General features: G+C 39.5%; 1 protein-coding gene across 1 annotated transcript; it reads right to left on the bottom strand.

The window, feature by feature from the left end:
• Positions 1 to 682: 682 nt before the first annotated feature.
• On the bottom strand, positions 683 to 12419 carry cenpt (centromere protein T). Its single transcript, XM_044014657.1, is given in 14 exon segments — positions 683 to 1218; positions 2351 to 2455; positions 2646 to 2813; positions 2998 to 3097; positions 3562 to 3858; positions 4464 to 5116; positions 5199 to 5727; positions 7913 to 8058; positions 8169 to 8226; positions 9008 to 9144; positions 9334 to 9427; positions 10270 to 10414; positions 10494 to 10614; positions 12082 to 12419. Coding segments are annotated over 14 exon segments (2769 nt in total). The 5' UTR covers positions 12168 to 12419; the 3' UTR covers positions 683 to 1088.
• Between the last annotated feature and the right edge of the window lie 4245 nt (positions 12420 to 16664).

Raw genomic sequence — 16664 nt, 5'->3', positions numbered from 1 at the left:
GTGCACCTTTTGATGATCACTGCATTTCCTTTTTGCAATCTATCTAATTTGGTTTGATGTATTTTATATACACTAACTGGTCATTTTATCAGGTACAGCAACAATTTTAGTTCCAACAGGGCATCAGAGTGAGGAATAAAAGTGATTTATGTCACATAGTTGTGGGTGGGGTGTTACAGAAACTGCCGATCAACTTGGATTTTCATGTTAAACCATCAGCAGTTCTCTGGGATGGTTAAAGACAGAAATTCAACAGTAGCTCTAAAATAACCACAGTATGCAGATGGCCGTCATCATTAGGTTTCCTGTTAACCTAAGAACCTAAATTAAACATGTTTATTTCTTCAAGGCATTTACACAATTGCCATTTGACAAGATTAGAAACAAGTGCCAAGATTAACCTTTACTGACTGCTTGCTGAGAATGAACCACTCATGTTCACAGTGACCAAGTTCACTTATAATTAACTGCAAATAATTAACTTACTCTGTCGCACCAAAGAAATTTCAAAATAACACATTTGAGCTTACTGGTGGAGGCAGCAGTGGATCAGCAACTTGTGTGTGCTGTGATGTGAAATCACTGATTTTCTATATGGACTTTGGTGCAGGGAGTGAGCAGTTTCCAACGTGGCAGTCTTCAGTTTCCTGAAAAGTCTGTCCATTGAAATAAAGTGGCAATATTCTTAAAATATCGTTTATTTACACAGCATAGATTTGATTATAAGTGTTTTTCATTGAGAACAAGCACCTCAGTCTTTCTCAGTCATTCATCAACAATAAACAATATTTTCAAATCAAACTCCATTCAGATTTTTTTATATATCTAACAACCACAGTGTTCTGAAGAATGGTCTTTTCTTTACAATCCATTTCATTAGGGGGAATATAGTTTAAAAAATGTTTGGTCACAAACCAATTAGAGAAATATTAAATAAGAAACTTTATTTTGAGCATGGAGAGATAAAGAAAGGTGACACATAATTGTGCTGACTGTAAGTACAACAGTTATAAGCAGCTTGCACTATGTACAAATTATAAACACACTAAACTAAGACAAATCAAAAAAGAAATACATTTATGGAATATTCATCTGCGTTGTCTAGGGACAACAACATTACCGCTCGTTGCAATGGGGATCAGGAGTCTGCGCTGATCCATACGAAGGTATTTTTCAATCAGCACTTCCACTGGCACCTTGTCATTCACGTAACCTATCCTGCACAGAGCAAAGATACACAGTGAACACATGGCACTCATTTTATTCATGAAGGATATTTCACAACAAGCAAAGTGACTGTGCTGACTGGTCACACTCCTGAGCAGTCTGTCTCACACTAAATTGGGCGGCTCAAACTTGCCATCTAGTGGTCAGTATAATCCTCACGTGTTGGTTTTTCCTGTTATGCTACAGCAGTGGTTCCTACCATCTTGTCTTGGACACAAGGGGGCTTTCCCAGACGTCATATTTCGCTGTACAGGTGCTGACAACGGGAAAATCAGGTATATCTGCTAACTGATCTGATGAGACTTGGTTATTCAGAAGTCACAGAGGTGCTGGTAATAAACAGCTTAATAAATTTAAAAGACGCTACTTTACTCTACTCTATTCCATTCTTCCGTCTACTCTAGTTTTTTGTAAGTATGTTAGCAAGGTTTACATTTAAAGGATGTTTTGGTGACAAAAGTCACAAAATTTATTTTGACCCATCACATATTAGAATATGGATACCATGGTTCAGACAAAAATTCAGAAATGATTGTCAGGCTCGGTCACGTTAATTGACATGGTCATTTCAAGTTATTTTAGTTAAACATGTAATAAAATATGGTGAATTTAAATGCCGTTTCTGTAAATGCTTCATTAAGATTATAGTGTAAATAGATGTATATAGTGAGTAAAAATAAGTGATGATAAGTAGAAACCTAAAAGTAATCTTTAGAACCAACAGGATGTTCATCCTTTTCCTCCACAACAACTCAAAATAAACCATCATTGTTGAATTATGACAACAGTTGGTTCAGACAGTTAAGAACTGATGGTTGTCAATGTCGAGTCTGAAATGTTATTGTACTCATATGACTCATAAGGTATGTGACTTGGGGCTAGTAGTTGCTTCCTCCTGCGGCAATAATTTTCAATGTTTGTAATTGTGACGGAGCGACTTTGTCGCAGATTGCTGGCTTCAGCTTACTCTGTGTCTGGTTCCAATAAAGAAAAGAAAAGAAAAGGAAAAACAAAGCATGTTGGGTTCACACTCCATTCGGACATCCGTCAGGTTTAGTCAGACAGAAAAATGTGGCCCAAGCTGCTCTTTTATACATATATTCCAACACGACAAAAGACGTACCTTTTCAACAGAAGAAGAACATCCTCATAATCAATGGTTTTTCTCTTGGCGTGATGTGCGTACGTCTCCAGGTCCTCAGCCATCCGATCAAAGAATTGATCCATTCTGTCCAAATAGAACGACACACAGTGAGTTTAACAATGGCACATTCACCAAACTACAAAACAAGGCATCAAAAATGTTGAATTGGAGTTGAGATTTTTTCAAGTTTCAGATTAAGTGGCTGAATACATGCACATTCCACTTGTTTTAGTTTGAAGCAGAAAACCTCTGTTCTGTAGTCACAGTAACTCACGTTTCCTGTAGGACAGGGTAAATGTCGGGAGAGACCTTGGTTTTTGCAAAGTGTCTGAAGACACTCATAAGGTAGCTCTTAGGAAGGCAGGCTTGTTTCTTAGCTGGTCGTCTCGTGTTCTTTTGCACCTTCTTAGGCTTAGCTGCAGGTACAGCTTCACCTGTACGACTGATGGCACAACACACATGAGGGGAGCTGGTCAGTAACATGTAAGATTCAAAGTGACCTTAATGTGGTCTTCTAGGAGTAAACACAAGCTAATATTGACTTTTTAAAAATAGTATTTTACATCCTGTACAAGCAAGGGAAGGGTTTTTATTAGATTGGGATTCTGGATTCTAGTGCAACTTGCCTGGTTTGAATATTCTTAAGAACAGAGGGTGAGGTCTCATGCTCCCGAAGAAAAAAGTTCCTCTTCTCTTTGACAAATGCTGGAGTCTTGCAGGGGAATTCTACAGAGATTATAAGACACATGCACAAGTGAGTTGTTAAAGTGTGGTTGTATAATTAGAACCAGCCGGTCTGCTACTTTTTCTTGCTTTTCTGACTGAAGAGTAAAACGACCAACTTCCCAACACACAGCAGTTGATGATACACTGCTGCCTTCATCAGTGATTTACTGATTTACTCTCTATGGACTTTGGTGCAGTGAAGTGAGTAGCTTACCAGCTTTCAGTTTCCAAGTGTCTGCAATTCAGGCTGGTTTTCAGCACAGCGCATGTGCTCAGAGCATTCAGTGCTGACTATGTTAGAACCCCAAGAAATCACAATTCAAAAAACCCGAACTACATTAATTACTTCTAAGTAGAAATAATCTTAACCACTATTTTACAAATGTCCCAGATTAACAGTTCTGTCTAAAATCTGTCCCCACAGGTAGCCCAAGACAAAAACACACTGAGAAAGGGAGACTAACCCTCAGTCTCTTCATCCTCCCACTCTTCTTCCTGTTCAACAGGGTCCACAGCAGCAGAAGCAGCAGCTTCTTCTTCTTCTTCAGGCAAAGCATCACTGAGGTGGCTGCCTTCTTCAATATCATGCGTCATCTCCAGATGAAAGCTGTTTTCTCCATCTGCAACACAGTCAACTGCCTCTGTCCCAGAGGTTAGAGACTCTTGCACATCAGGTGTCCCACTACGTGGTGGGCTGCCGTCACGGCCTCCCGCTTCCAAGCTGAAGTGCACACCGCCAGCACTGTGTACTCTGGACCTTCCTACAAACCCCCCCCAGAAAGACTCATTTCAGTTAGAACTAGGGGCTGCACGATCCATCACATGAGCATACTCTTTTTTTTCCCCCTCTTTTTTTCAGAACATGTTAACTTTTGTTTTGCTTCAGAAAAGTGTCTCTGAACAGGCTCTTTGCTCTCTCTCTATCAGCCTGTGCATATGTAGCAACTTCACAGACCCTGGAATATACATATATACACACACACATATATATATACATATATATATATATATATACATATATATATATATATATATACATATATATACATATATATATATATATACATATATATATATATATATATACACACACACACACACACATATATACATAGATATATACACACACACACACACACACACACACACACACATATATACATACACACACATACATATTTAATATTGTGTTTTCATTATCAGTTAATCATTTTTTTTCCTAACCCTGGGGATTAATAAAGTATTCTGATGATGCTGTGCTGGACATTTATTGGTCGGCATTAAAAACAGAATATTCACAAAGGCAATTATAATTTGTAGCAGCAGCCGTACAGTCCACAATAACACACCATATTTTTGACCTTACCTCTCTCTGTGACAAAAGGCACGACGAGTCCCCCCTGAGAGTGATGGGCTCTCTGACTGATGTGCTCCAGCTGTTCTGATGCCCGCTTACCCTCCTCATCTTCATCACGGGACTCAGCCACATCCTTGTTCTCAGATTGGGAATTGGTATCTGGATCCTCTTGGTCGTGCTGATAGTCCTCTCCATCATCACCCAATTCCTCAGACTGAGACCCAGCTTCAACATCTTCCCCAGATTGAGAATCATCTGGACCTTCTTCTCCATCACCTTTTTCAGATATAGTTTCAGCCTCCTCCTTCTCCTCTGACTGAGACCTGACTTCATCTTCCCCAGACTGAGAATCATCTGCATCTTCTTTTTCAGATTGAGGTTCGGCCTCCTCCTCAGATTGAGACACAGCTTCAACATCTTCCCCAGATTTTCTTCATCCTTTTTCAGATTGAGTTTCAGCCTCCTCAGATTGAGACCCAGCTTCAACATCTTCCCCAGATTTAAAATCATCTGGACCTTCTTCTTCATCTCCTTTTTCAGATTGAGTTTCAGCCTCCTCAGATTGAGACCCAGCTTCAACATCTTCCCCAGATTTAAAAATCATCTGGACCTTCTTCTTCATCTCCTTTTCAGATTGAGTTTCAGCCTCCTCAGACTGAGACCTAACTTTCCCCAGACTGAGAATCATCTGCACCTTCTTTTTCAGATTGAGTTTCAGCCTCCTCCTCCTCCTCAGACTGAGACCTAACTTTATATTCCCCAGACTGAGAATCATCTACACCTTCTTTTTCAGATTGAGGTTCAGCCTCCTCCTTCTGAGATTGAGACCCAGCCTCAACATCTTCCTCAGACTGAGAATCATCTGCACCTATGTCTTCTCCATCTCCTTTTACAGATTGAGATTCAGCCTCCTCTTCATCAGACTGGGATCCAGCTGTACCCACTTCTTCCGCCAACTGACCTTCAGACACACACTGTTCATTCTGAAGCTCTTCCATGACTCCAACTTCAGTTGGAAACACAAATTCTGTCTCATCTTTCCCTAACTTGCTCTGTTCCTGTTCGGACATCTGTCTCTGGAGCTGAGTAGCCATCACTGTATCTTTGTCCTGCGTTGCCATAATGGAAAGGGTGGAGGCCATGGGGTCAGACTGCGTGTAGAGGGCTGTGTTACAGTTGATGATGTCAGTCGTGATATTAGGTTCACAGAGTTCACTCAGGCCCAGAGTGAAGCCATCACTGTAGGTTGAATGGTTGAGCTCCACTCCCTTTACTGCAAGGTGACAGGAAAGGAAATAATTATAAAGTATAAGTAAATAGTCTTTAGCATTACTACTACTACTACTACTACTATGAACATAGAACGATTGCTAGTTGAACGTCAATAGTTACGAGAACATGTTGTAGTACAAACTAGTTTCAAGGTTGCCTCCAAACAGAAATATATTGCTTTCATTCCTTGCCAGTAAAGAAGCTAATCAGAGCTGGGTGTAAACAGAGCTGTGCTCCTTATCAGGGCCTTGCTCCCAACTGTACAGTATCTCATTGGTAGACAGGCTTTTCCAACCGGAAAGCGTCGTTTATAAACCACTCATTCTACTGCACTAAAGCTCCAAGAGAAAATAAGTGCTTTTAACTAGTGGGGACAAAAGAGATGCTGGTCAGCTGCTGCCTTATTTGGTTGCTGTTTTGTGACACCAAAGTCACAAAAAAGCAACTTGAAGCAATTTGAACTTACCCTTGGAGGCAGCGGTGGATCAATGACTCCTGTGTGCTGTTATAACACTTATTTTCTCTGTGAACTTTGGTTTGGGAGAGTTTGCAAAGCGACACACACTTCAGCTTCCAATGGAACTGTCTACAGACAGAGATAAAGGTGCTATTGTATTCTTAAGATATTTTAAGATAGCATATTTTTTTAGGTGAGCCTTGAGGCAAGTTCGTTTCTGCTGGCAGCCATGATATCAGTGTGCAGGTAACTCACTACTACACTATACCTCTCTCCTTAAAAAAAACACTTCGTTTTCCCTTCCTCCTACATGCTCACATCAATGGACTAGAATTTAATATTGACATTGAAGATATAATATAAAAGCTCAAAATAGAGCAGGATGGGTTATTTTGAGGTATGGAATATGTATCGTTTTATGTTGACAAGCTGATAAGGCATGTCACCATCTGACATCAGGTAGACAGTTCTGAGGAAGACAGAAGATACACACCGAAACTGGTTAACAAGGTAAAGTAAAACAGTCTGCCCAGCTCCTAGTACAGGCTTTGGTCATCTCCCGCCTCGACTACTGCAACGCCCTCCCGACCTGTGCTTTGAAGCCACTACAGATGGTCCAGAACGCGGCGGCTCGCCTGGTCTTCAATCAGCCTAAAAGGGCACATTTTACTCCTGTTCATTGAGCTACACTGGCTATCCTTAGCCGCCTGCATCAAATTCAAATCACTGATGCTAGCCTACAAAGTGCTTCATGGGCCTGCTCCCACCTACTTTAATGCTCTTCTAAAGGCTTATGTTACCCCTCAATTACGCTGTTCATCCAAGGATTGTCGTTTGGTGCCAACACCCCGCACAAGACAATCCAGACTCTTTTCATGTGTTGTTCCACGTTGGTGGAATGACCTACTGAGCGCTACCAGAACAGGGGCATCCCTGTCTATCTTCAAGAAGCTCTTGAAAACCCAGCTGAAGAGCATCATCTGTCCTAGCACTTACCCTACCCTACCCTATCTCCTCCTGCACTTGCATCCACCTCGGCACTCACACCCTCTATCAGTCCACTGTTATCTATTGGAGTTCTTTCCAAGACTTCTTCTATGTAGCTTATTCCTCTCTTGAAAGTCACTTTGGATAAAATGTAATGTAAATGTAAGACTTCCTTTTGTCTAAAAAATGAACGTATTGTTTTACTCAGTACACCTTGGAGCTATAGTGGTAATAGCTTGCTTCTTATTCTGACACTCTATATAAAGGATATGATCAGACACTAAGTGAGTATTGATACTGATAAAAAAACAAACAAAAAAAATAAAATAAACTATAACAATAATAATAATAATAATAATAATAATAATGATAAACCGCTGGCTAGGGTGTCAGAAAAAGTTAAATATAATATGATTTGTAAACCCTGAATATCATGTATGTTTCACTTCTCACAATAAATTAAAAATACAAAGCTGTCATTTTGTCAGTGAAAAACTGCAGATAAGAAAAGTGACAGCATTTCAACTAAGTCCTGTTTTGCACCATTTATTTATTCTATTAAGAAAGCAGAATAGCTGTTACACAGTTGGAACATTATGGAATGAAATTACTGCTTTGGACTAAGGTATTATAAAATGCTTAGCCTTTTAAAAAAAACAGTTTATAAATCTTTGACTCATTATAAATGCATTAACAAACAAAACAAATATAGAACTTAAATTAGGAAATTCATTTTTATTACCATGATCACCTCCCATCCACTGTTTATTAACAGCAGCGTCAAATTCTTCCTCTGTGATTTTTCTGCGGTTGGACGCTCTCCTCTGCAGGCCCCTTTTCTCACTCCGGACATCCACAAAGGGAGTTTTTAGACTCAAAGAAGTGGAACTTAAAAGATTAGACAGAGAACAGAGCTATGAGTTATTCAGTCATTAACAATTTAGTAGTAAAACTATAAAAAACAAACCAACCACATGACAGTAGTTTTTTTCCCATACCTCGATAGTGAAAGTGATGAATAGTTTTCTGCAGATTCTTCATGTTCCTCTTGAAAATCTGAAAACACAGGTATACATCAGGTAATCAATAAAACTGCTTAATGAGACAGATCAATATTTTTTAACACAGGGCTCCCACTCTTGCAGCTGTAGCAGCTTGAGCCAAGTGCCATTACTGCAGTCACTTCTCACCACAGTTGGAATGCAAGTTTCAATAACAATGTACAGTTGTGAACTTAATTTAGCACAAAAATTGAATAATATAAATTTGTCATTCATAATGTAGCTGTATCGGTAATAAACTGACTCTCCAGCAGGCAGAGAATCACTGCGACCTTTCCACAGTAATGGAAATGAAACGCACAAAACGGCTTCTCGATTTGTCAATAGTGAATGCATGGGTTTATAACAACAAGCAGAATTTATATGACGTTACAGAGTCGAGCGGTTCTCAGGATTTGCATTTCCCAGGCATCACTCAATTTGCTCTCTTGTTTAACAATGTTCAGTCATTATACTGCATGGAATCAAACATCAACAGCGGAGAGACAGCGGATAGTGTCCACAACACTTCAAGTAATTACGACTTGACATTTATTCTGTTTAGGCCTAGTCTACTTCCAATGACCCCATGTCTGTTTAAGGCGATTTTCAAAGGATTTCAAGGACCCATGGGAACCCTGTGTGTGTTTGAAACACACAGTAATGGATCGAAACACACAAAATGGCGACTTGATTTGTCTATAGTGAATACAACAACAAGCAGACTTTAAATGGCATTAGTATTAGAGACTTTCTTTCAATCATTTGGTGCCCATCAATGTTGGGTTTGACCTTACCACTTGACTGTTTGAGTCGTTTTTCAAAAGCTGTCACATTAAGGCTTCGTCGTGGTCTCTTCCTGCTCAGTCCCTTAGCTACGGTTCCTGTGTTGCCCAGGGTCAAATCAGGCAGATCCAGCCCCGAGAGCTCAATACTTAAAATAAAGATAATTATCAAATTGGCATGTGTGCATTTTATACTTGCAAACACACAAAGCATAATACAGCAAGCTGCATGCAAACAACCAATACTGAGAGTGGAAATAATACCACGACAGCAACTACTACTACTAAGAAGAAGAGGAAGAAGAAAACACTATAAAAATGTTTTACAGGTGGTTCACCTGGAACACTTGCTGGAGATGCTGGAGTTGGCTGAGGAGGGCCCAGGCTCCTCTGATGCAGCTTTGTTGTGCACCACTGGAGACCTCACAGGCTCTGAATCACATGATGAAAGACATGGTTAAACAGACCGCTGCAACATGACATGACTGTCTAAGAAGAAAGTTAGGCCCATCACAACAACCCCATCTGTACAGGAAACCTGACTTGTTCACCACATGTGCAAAGTGCAGTTAACTTCTGTCATTTCAGACTAGAGCTGAAACAATTAATCGATTACTAAATTGAGAACATCATCATTTCCAGGTTTGACGAACACCGATCAACATTAAAGGTTTTTTGATATTTTATGAAATAAAATAATTGACAGATTAATCGATTATGAAAATAATCGTTGGTTGCAGCTCTATTTCAGACATTTTAAATAAAATTATCAAATTTTTTGTAGTTATTTTTATAAAATAAAATGTAAATTTTTACATATCTTCCATTTTAGAAGTTATTCTTAGAAAATGAAATGCATGTTTTCATGTTATCGTTTGTTTTAATGATGTTACAAAGCAGATATGTGCACCTCTACTGTGCAACTAAAACCAACAGAAAAGCAAAGGCTCCTTACATGAACCAGTCACACACACACACACACACACACACACACACACACACACACACACACACACACACACACACACACACACACACACACACACACGTTCTCTCAACTCAGCTTACACGTCACCACTTCCTTTCCCCCTGGCTTTCAAAATAAGAGCCAGAGTTTGGCTCATCATATCATTTATAGCAGTTATTCTTATAAAATAATACAGTTTGTGATATATTTTACGATATAAAACAGTTGCAGTAACAGGAAGTATGTGGACTTGGAAAAAATTGAGATTCCAGTACAGATTAAGAAGTGACAGGTCCCATGTGCACACCTGTTTGCAGAATTCTCCTGAGTAAGTGCCTCGGTGTGTCATCATCGTCAAACAACATTGACGTCAGGCCTGGAGTTGTCTTTCGCAGCAGTCCTGAGGTCGTCATCCTACTCGTGGTGGCAGGCAAAGACTTCCTGGTTATGCTCTGCAAAGAATTCAGATGAGTGAGCTTCAATACACTCAACATGTCCATAGTCATCAAACACTCTCCTCTTCCTCCCCACCTCACGCAATTTATGCTTCATGCTGCGCCTCATGATTTCCTGCGGTGTTTGGGCTCCAGCATCTTTCTTGCTCAGTCTGCTGCTGCGTCGCTTCCCACTGGGACTCTGAGCTTTAGAGACACTGAGACAACAACACTCAAAATTGATTAAATGTTTACAACCATTTCAATGAGACTCATTTGTGATAATCAAACATTTCAATGCCAGCCTTCTGTGTCAGAGGTGTTACCCACTGGGATATTACTTGTTTAATTTCTTATGTACAGGAGTCCACAGTGACATCATGATCAGGGGCCCTGAGTGGAAAAAAGTCAGTGTCCCCTCTCCCACTATTTGATTGTGGTGTATTTTCACCCGTCCTACATTGCAGTGCCTGGTCAGCCTGTAATGACTTAAAAAAGTAATAAGGTTACATGTACAAACCTTAATAAAAAGGTGCTACTTTATTGACTTTTGGTTGTTTATGACACTGCTGCATTATATTGCCTCCTCTACTGCCTTATTCTGAAAATTTTGAGGCCATCTTCAACCCAAAAAGGTCCAACTAGTTCATCTTTAAGAATACCAGCCCATACCAGTACCCCACCTCCACCTTGCTGGCATCTGAGTCGAAGTGGAGCTCTGTGTCCGTTACTGATCCAGCCACAAGCCCATCCATCTGGTCCGTCAAGAGTCACTCTCATCTCATCAGTCCATAAAACCTTTGAAAAGTCTGTCTTCAGATATCTCTTGGCCCAGTCTTGACGTTTCAACTTGTGTGTTTTGTTCAGTGGTGGTTGGGTTTCAGCCTTCCTTACCTTGGCCATGTCTCTAAGCACTGAACCCCTTGTACTTCTGGGCACTTTGTGTAGGTTGCAGTTCTGGAATATGACAGCACTGGAGGACAATGGGTTCCTGGTAGCTTCACATTTGATTCTTGTCAAATCTTTGGCAGTTAATCAGCGTCTTTTTTCTCAATATGTTTCTTGCAACCCTGTTGGCTATTTGCAACAAAACGTTTGATGGTGCTGTGGTCACGCCCCAATATCTTAGCAATTTCAAGAGTGTTGCATCCCTCTGAAAGACTTTTTTACAATTTTTAACTTTTAGTCAATGTAGTCATTACATCTCTTTCTCAGGAAGAGAAACTGCCTAATAATTATGATATAGCATGTTGATCTCCTTAGGCCACATCCTCCCTCATTACACAAATACACATCACCTGGTGTATTTTAGTAAATACATTTACTAAATACACATCACCTGAGTGCTTATTTACCAATAAGCACTCGTTTATACAGCTTGAAGTTGGAAAATATGCATAAAAATGACAATATTGCAACATACCCACTTGCCTAACAATTGTGCACACAGTGTATGATTTAAAACCACATTACATACAGAAACACATACTTTAATCATATCTCAAAAGCAGAATGTCACAAAGGCAGAGTGGTCGCGTGTTTTTAAGTATTTTTCAAAATGAAAGCGTCAAATGTATTCAAACAACCACCAGCCACCAGCCAACTCAAACCAAGTCAAGACATGGAAAACACCGAACACTAAGCTAGAAAAAGTGGCACAGATGGTTCAGTGATGTTGGCAGTACCTGCGGGTGATGGGGGTCCGCAGTGGTTCGGTGCTGAGGATGTTTTTCAGCAGGAGCCGGGCTGACAAATCCTCCGTGGGATCCATTTGTATACACAGCAGCTTAGCCGTTAGCTGACAGTAAAACCGTGTTCAAAGGCAGCTTTAAGCAAAAGAAGCTGATCCGTAGTCAGCGTAACTTATTGAAAGGTCTTTGTAGTCACGTACTCACGTAGGTTTTTATAATAACTGTTGACTCCAACCATTTTTATAATAACTGTTGACGCCAACGTCTGTCAGAATCAACAGATAAGTTCCTCGAACCGTCCCGCGTTATTTTGAATTTTAATCTCGCGAGAAGATGTACTTCTTCGGCTGTCTTCCTGTTGCGGCTGAGCGTTTTTCCGCCACCTCCTGGAGAATCTAGAAATAACACAGTGTGCTCTTAAAATATTTTATTCAGCACTTTTTATCTGTCGAAATACTTGTGAAGGGCTAATGGGAATGGTAACATGCAGTATTCCAGTTGAGGAAATATTTTTGTGACTAAATTAATTCGTGTCATTTGGAGGAAATGTATTTTATACATTACAGCCCACTCAACCCATTGAAATACCTGTCTTTTTTTTTTTTTAGATACATTATTCTCTGCATTTTGACCCATCCTAGAATTAAGATGCAGTGGGCTGCCACACTGAGTAGCGCCTGGGGAGCAATGGGGGGTTGGGTGTCTTGCTCCTTTCGACCTGGTGGGGAACTGAACAGGCAACCTTCCGGTTACGAGCCAAGTTCCCTTTCCACTTGGCCACAGCCTGCCCCACAGGCATAGTGCATACAATAACAGGCAGAAGGATAGAAGGTGTCAAACTCAGGGGGCCAAAATTAAAAACTGTGTCCAAACGAGGGCCAGAAAAATAAAATAATTCAGAACAAATCATATAGATTAAATAAATAAACAATTCAGAGATCAAATTTTAAATGAACAATGTCTTGTTACGATACATTAGAGAATGCAATGAATACCTTTGTTACATAAAATAACTTTGAATGATTTACCCATGGAATAGCCTCAGAAAAGACCATACATGTAGAAAAGTGGTATATATTAAGGGGAAAATAATTTATGAATGATTTTCTTTGCTGTATTTCACATACAGGCCCATAGTCACATGCATCTTAACTATTTATATCCTGTATTCGAGAATATTTATTAGACATATAAAGCTAAAAAAGAGGCAGCAAAATAACTGCCCGGTTACAGCTTTTTACATTAGAGTGTTAATGGAGGAGCAGGAAGGACATATTATCTCGAGGGACAAATACAGCTGTATGGCGGGCCAGATGTTTGAGTTTGACACATGTGGTCTAAGGATAGAAGGTGTCACTTGCAGTACAGACTGTATAAAAAAATATATAGTGACTTGACTTAACAGGTGAAGGTGGTTGTGGTTGTATTCATTTCAACATTTTTGCTATGGACCATTTTGTGTCTTTAGTAACGTCTATTATAATAGGAGAAAAGATTAATATACACAATCAATGTTTACAGTTAGTGTTTCAGTGCTTCACACTGTAAATACACAGAAGCCCATCAGCGACTATGTTTATAGTGAGGAAATGCACTCATTAAGAGAGAGAAAGAAGAAGGAGGGAATTCCCTGTAAGAGACAAGGAAAAAACCCTGAAGTGTCAGAATATAACTGGAAAATGAAGAAACAGAACCTTAACAATGAGAAGTGGTTGTGATTACTACATTAATATGGCAGAAAGTGAAAGTAAAATAATAGTTTTTTTCATTTTCCACAAGTGTACAATCACCTGATCGTCTACATCGTTGTTGTTCATTACCCAAAAAAGGGGCCTTTTGTATTTATATCAGGAACGGTGTCCGCTCTACAGAGGCTTCCAATCTGGACCGTCATGTTTTTACAGGAGCCCACAATGGGCAAACTAGATCTTCTAATTGAAGGCGACATAGGTTCTCCAACACACTTGGAAGGGAAGAGTGAAGTGAGGGATATTCAGCTGATTTGCCACACCTGCACACCTTGAACCCGTTAACACCAAAGTCTCAAAATGTCTGTCTGCACTTTTTTTCTTATTTTAACCATACAAGGTGCTTTTGCCCATTTTTCCAGAATAACTTTCAATATCAGGCAGTTATTTATATCACTTAACTGCGTGTCAAAACAGTGTATTTACAAGTTAAAATGAAGCAAGACACTGTAGTGTACACAAACACCAGCTTTTGCGTATTACATTTGAAATTTGAACAGTGTAAAACATATTTAAAATAACATTTGCTTGAGTTTTTGTCTCAATGTCCAAAAACAGGCCAAAAAAAATGGAAAGGGAAATGGCTCCTCTCTGGTGACAAAGACACTGACCACACGTTTTATACACAAAACACAAAAGATGGAGATGGACGGAACCTTTCATCTGCACTTTGCGTTCATTTTGTTAGCAATATATTGAATAGTTTAGCTTAGAAGAAAAAAGGTTAGTAGATAAAAACACGATGAAGATGCGGCGCTTTGGCCCAGTATTTAGATGTTTAGAAAAATACTGGCCCTAAGTTTTAATGATTTGACAGAATGTAAACTGCACTGTGACCTGGTACATTTCAATAGGTGTGTTTGTGTACTGGAGGAAAGAGGAACTGGATGTGGTGCAAATATTTCACACAAGATTATGTTGGCACAAAAAAAGGTGTGGTACCAAGTGCACTTAAGAAAAAAAAAATCCCAGAAGTAGTAAAAAGACAGATGTGGGCAAACACTTTTTGAGTGCAGTCCTCAAAAAGTGAGTTCAAAAACAATGTGCAACATGTTACGTACAGTTCACCATGCGTACAGTTATGAATCTTGCAACACAATTTACTACCATTAATGGGTTAGAGAAAGAGAAAGATTTCCGTAGTACAACCCTGAGTCTTGAGCAGCAATGGAATTTCCATCCTTAGTTGCATCACAAACTCAATTTCAATAAACTTTAAATGAGGAAGAAGACGTCCAGAGAGGGCAACCAGAACTTTTTCAGATTACATTTTGTCACCATGATCCTGCTCAAGACCTAAAGAGGTTGTGAGTATTGACCAATTAGGCAATGATAAGAAGAAATTCGGACTGCAAATGCTGTTTCCAAGGGCGTCCAGGCAGCAGCAACAAACACACATCAACAAGGACAATGAGAGACATGAGAGAAGCAAATGACAGAAACCTACAAGCAGTGACTGACCAATGATTTAGATTCTAAGTGATTCAGAGAAACCAGATTTTGGTCTCAAAGACTTCATCCAAGAGCTTTAGCCAAGGCACACGGCTCTTAGCCGCGCGACCGTCACAGAGGCATCTGTGACAGTCACTGCACATTTCATAGATGAGGAAGGGGAGCTGAAAGATATAATTAGATATAAATAGTCAATTTAGTATTTAGTATTAGTATACATTTTTATTAAAAATCTGAATATAATTTGAATATTAAAAACTGACAGCCCTAATACTGACATATATTTAGCACTGACATCTCTGTTGACAAGTAGGACCAATATTTTTTCTAAGTAATGGAATAAAGCACCAAAACACAGGCAAAACCTGTCTTTTTTTACTTCTAATTGAAACTATTCAATATTGTACAAATATGGAACATTTAGGTGATATGTTGGTTTAAAAAAGTAACTGTTTGGCACAGACTGTTACGGGTGTTAAAACTGCTCTTAGACTCTTAGTTCATCTTTTTAGTTCAAAAAGAAATAGATTTTTGTCATCTACCGGGCAAATAATTCATTATTTCCATTAGGAATAGTACGAAAAAAAAACCAGCCATTATAGCACCCTTCCCTTGTGGTACCACAGTAAAATGGTACGGTACTGTCAGCTGATTGGGCGACTAAACAAAATCACTCCCTTGCGTTTGGTGTACATATCACACGGAGGTCGAGACAAATGCCCGCAGTCTATTCTCATACAAAGCTTGACATCTTTTTGAGACAAACAGCCACAAACTGAGCCGGAAAAAAGAGCTGCCCGATGTCCTCCATTATTGCCTCTTGTGTCACATTTAATGCCGTTGTTTGTTGTCGTCGCACTGGTACGACGTCATGGTACAAAGCCATCGGGCACAGCCCAGACTCCGCCCACTAAGTAAATGTACTGTTGTCAGTCAAAACGCAAGCCTGACCCCGGACTTCAGTATTCCAAACTGTACTGTACTGTGCTGTACTGTACCAAACCGTGCCATGATAGAAACACATCAATAATGCTTACCTCGGTGAACTATTTTGTTTAAGTTCACTATTGTGAACTATTATGGTCTCGGGACCTAATACAACCACACTTTTAAAAAAACCCTGAACCATCCCTTTAAAAACAAAATTGATCTCATGCACATTCCTGTTGTATCACAGTTTTATATCTCTGTTTAAAATCAAACCATGTCATTTAGTTTGACAGGACAATGAGACCTATTGTCAAGACATGACTAATATCTCAGAAAGTAAATCATTGGACATGAGTGTATAATATAATATACACCGTTACTGTAAATGCTGTGTTGAGAAATATGCGTTTGAGATGGAGCAGCTGATGGAGTATTTGTTTAAAACAC

The sequence above is a fragment of the Solea senegalensis genome, linkage group LG18 (genome assembly GCF_019176455.1).
Source record: "Solea senegalensis isolate Sse05_10M linkage group LG18, IFAPA_SoseM_1, whole genome shotgun sequence".
Lineage (NCBI taxonomy): Eukaryota > Metazoa > Chordata > Actinopteri > Pleuronectiformes > Soleidae > Solea > Solea senegalensis.
This window is presented reverse-complemented; position numbering and strand designations above follow the sequence as displayed.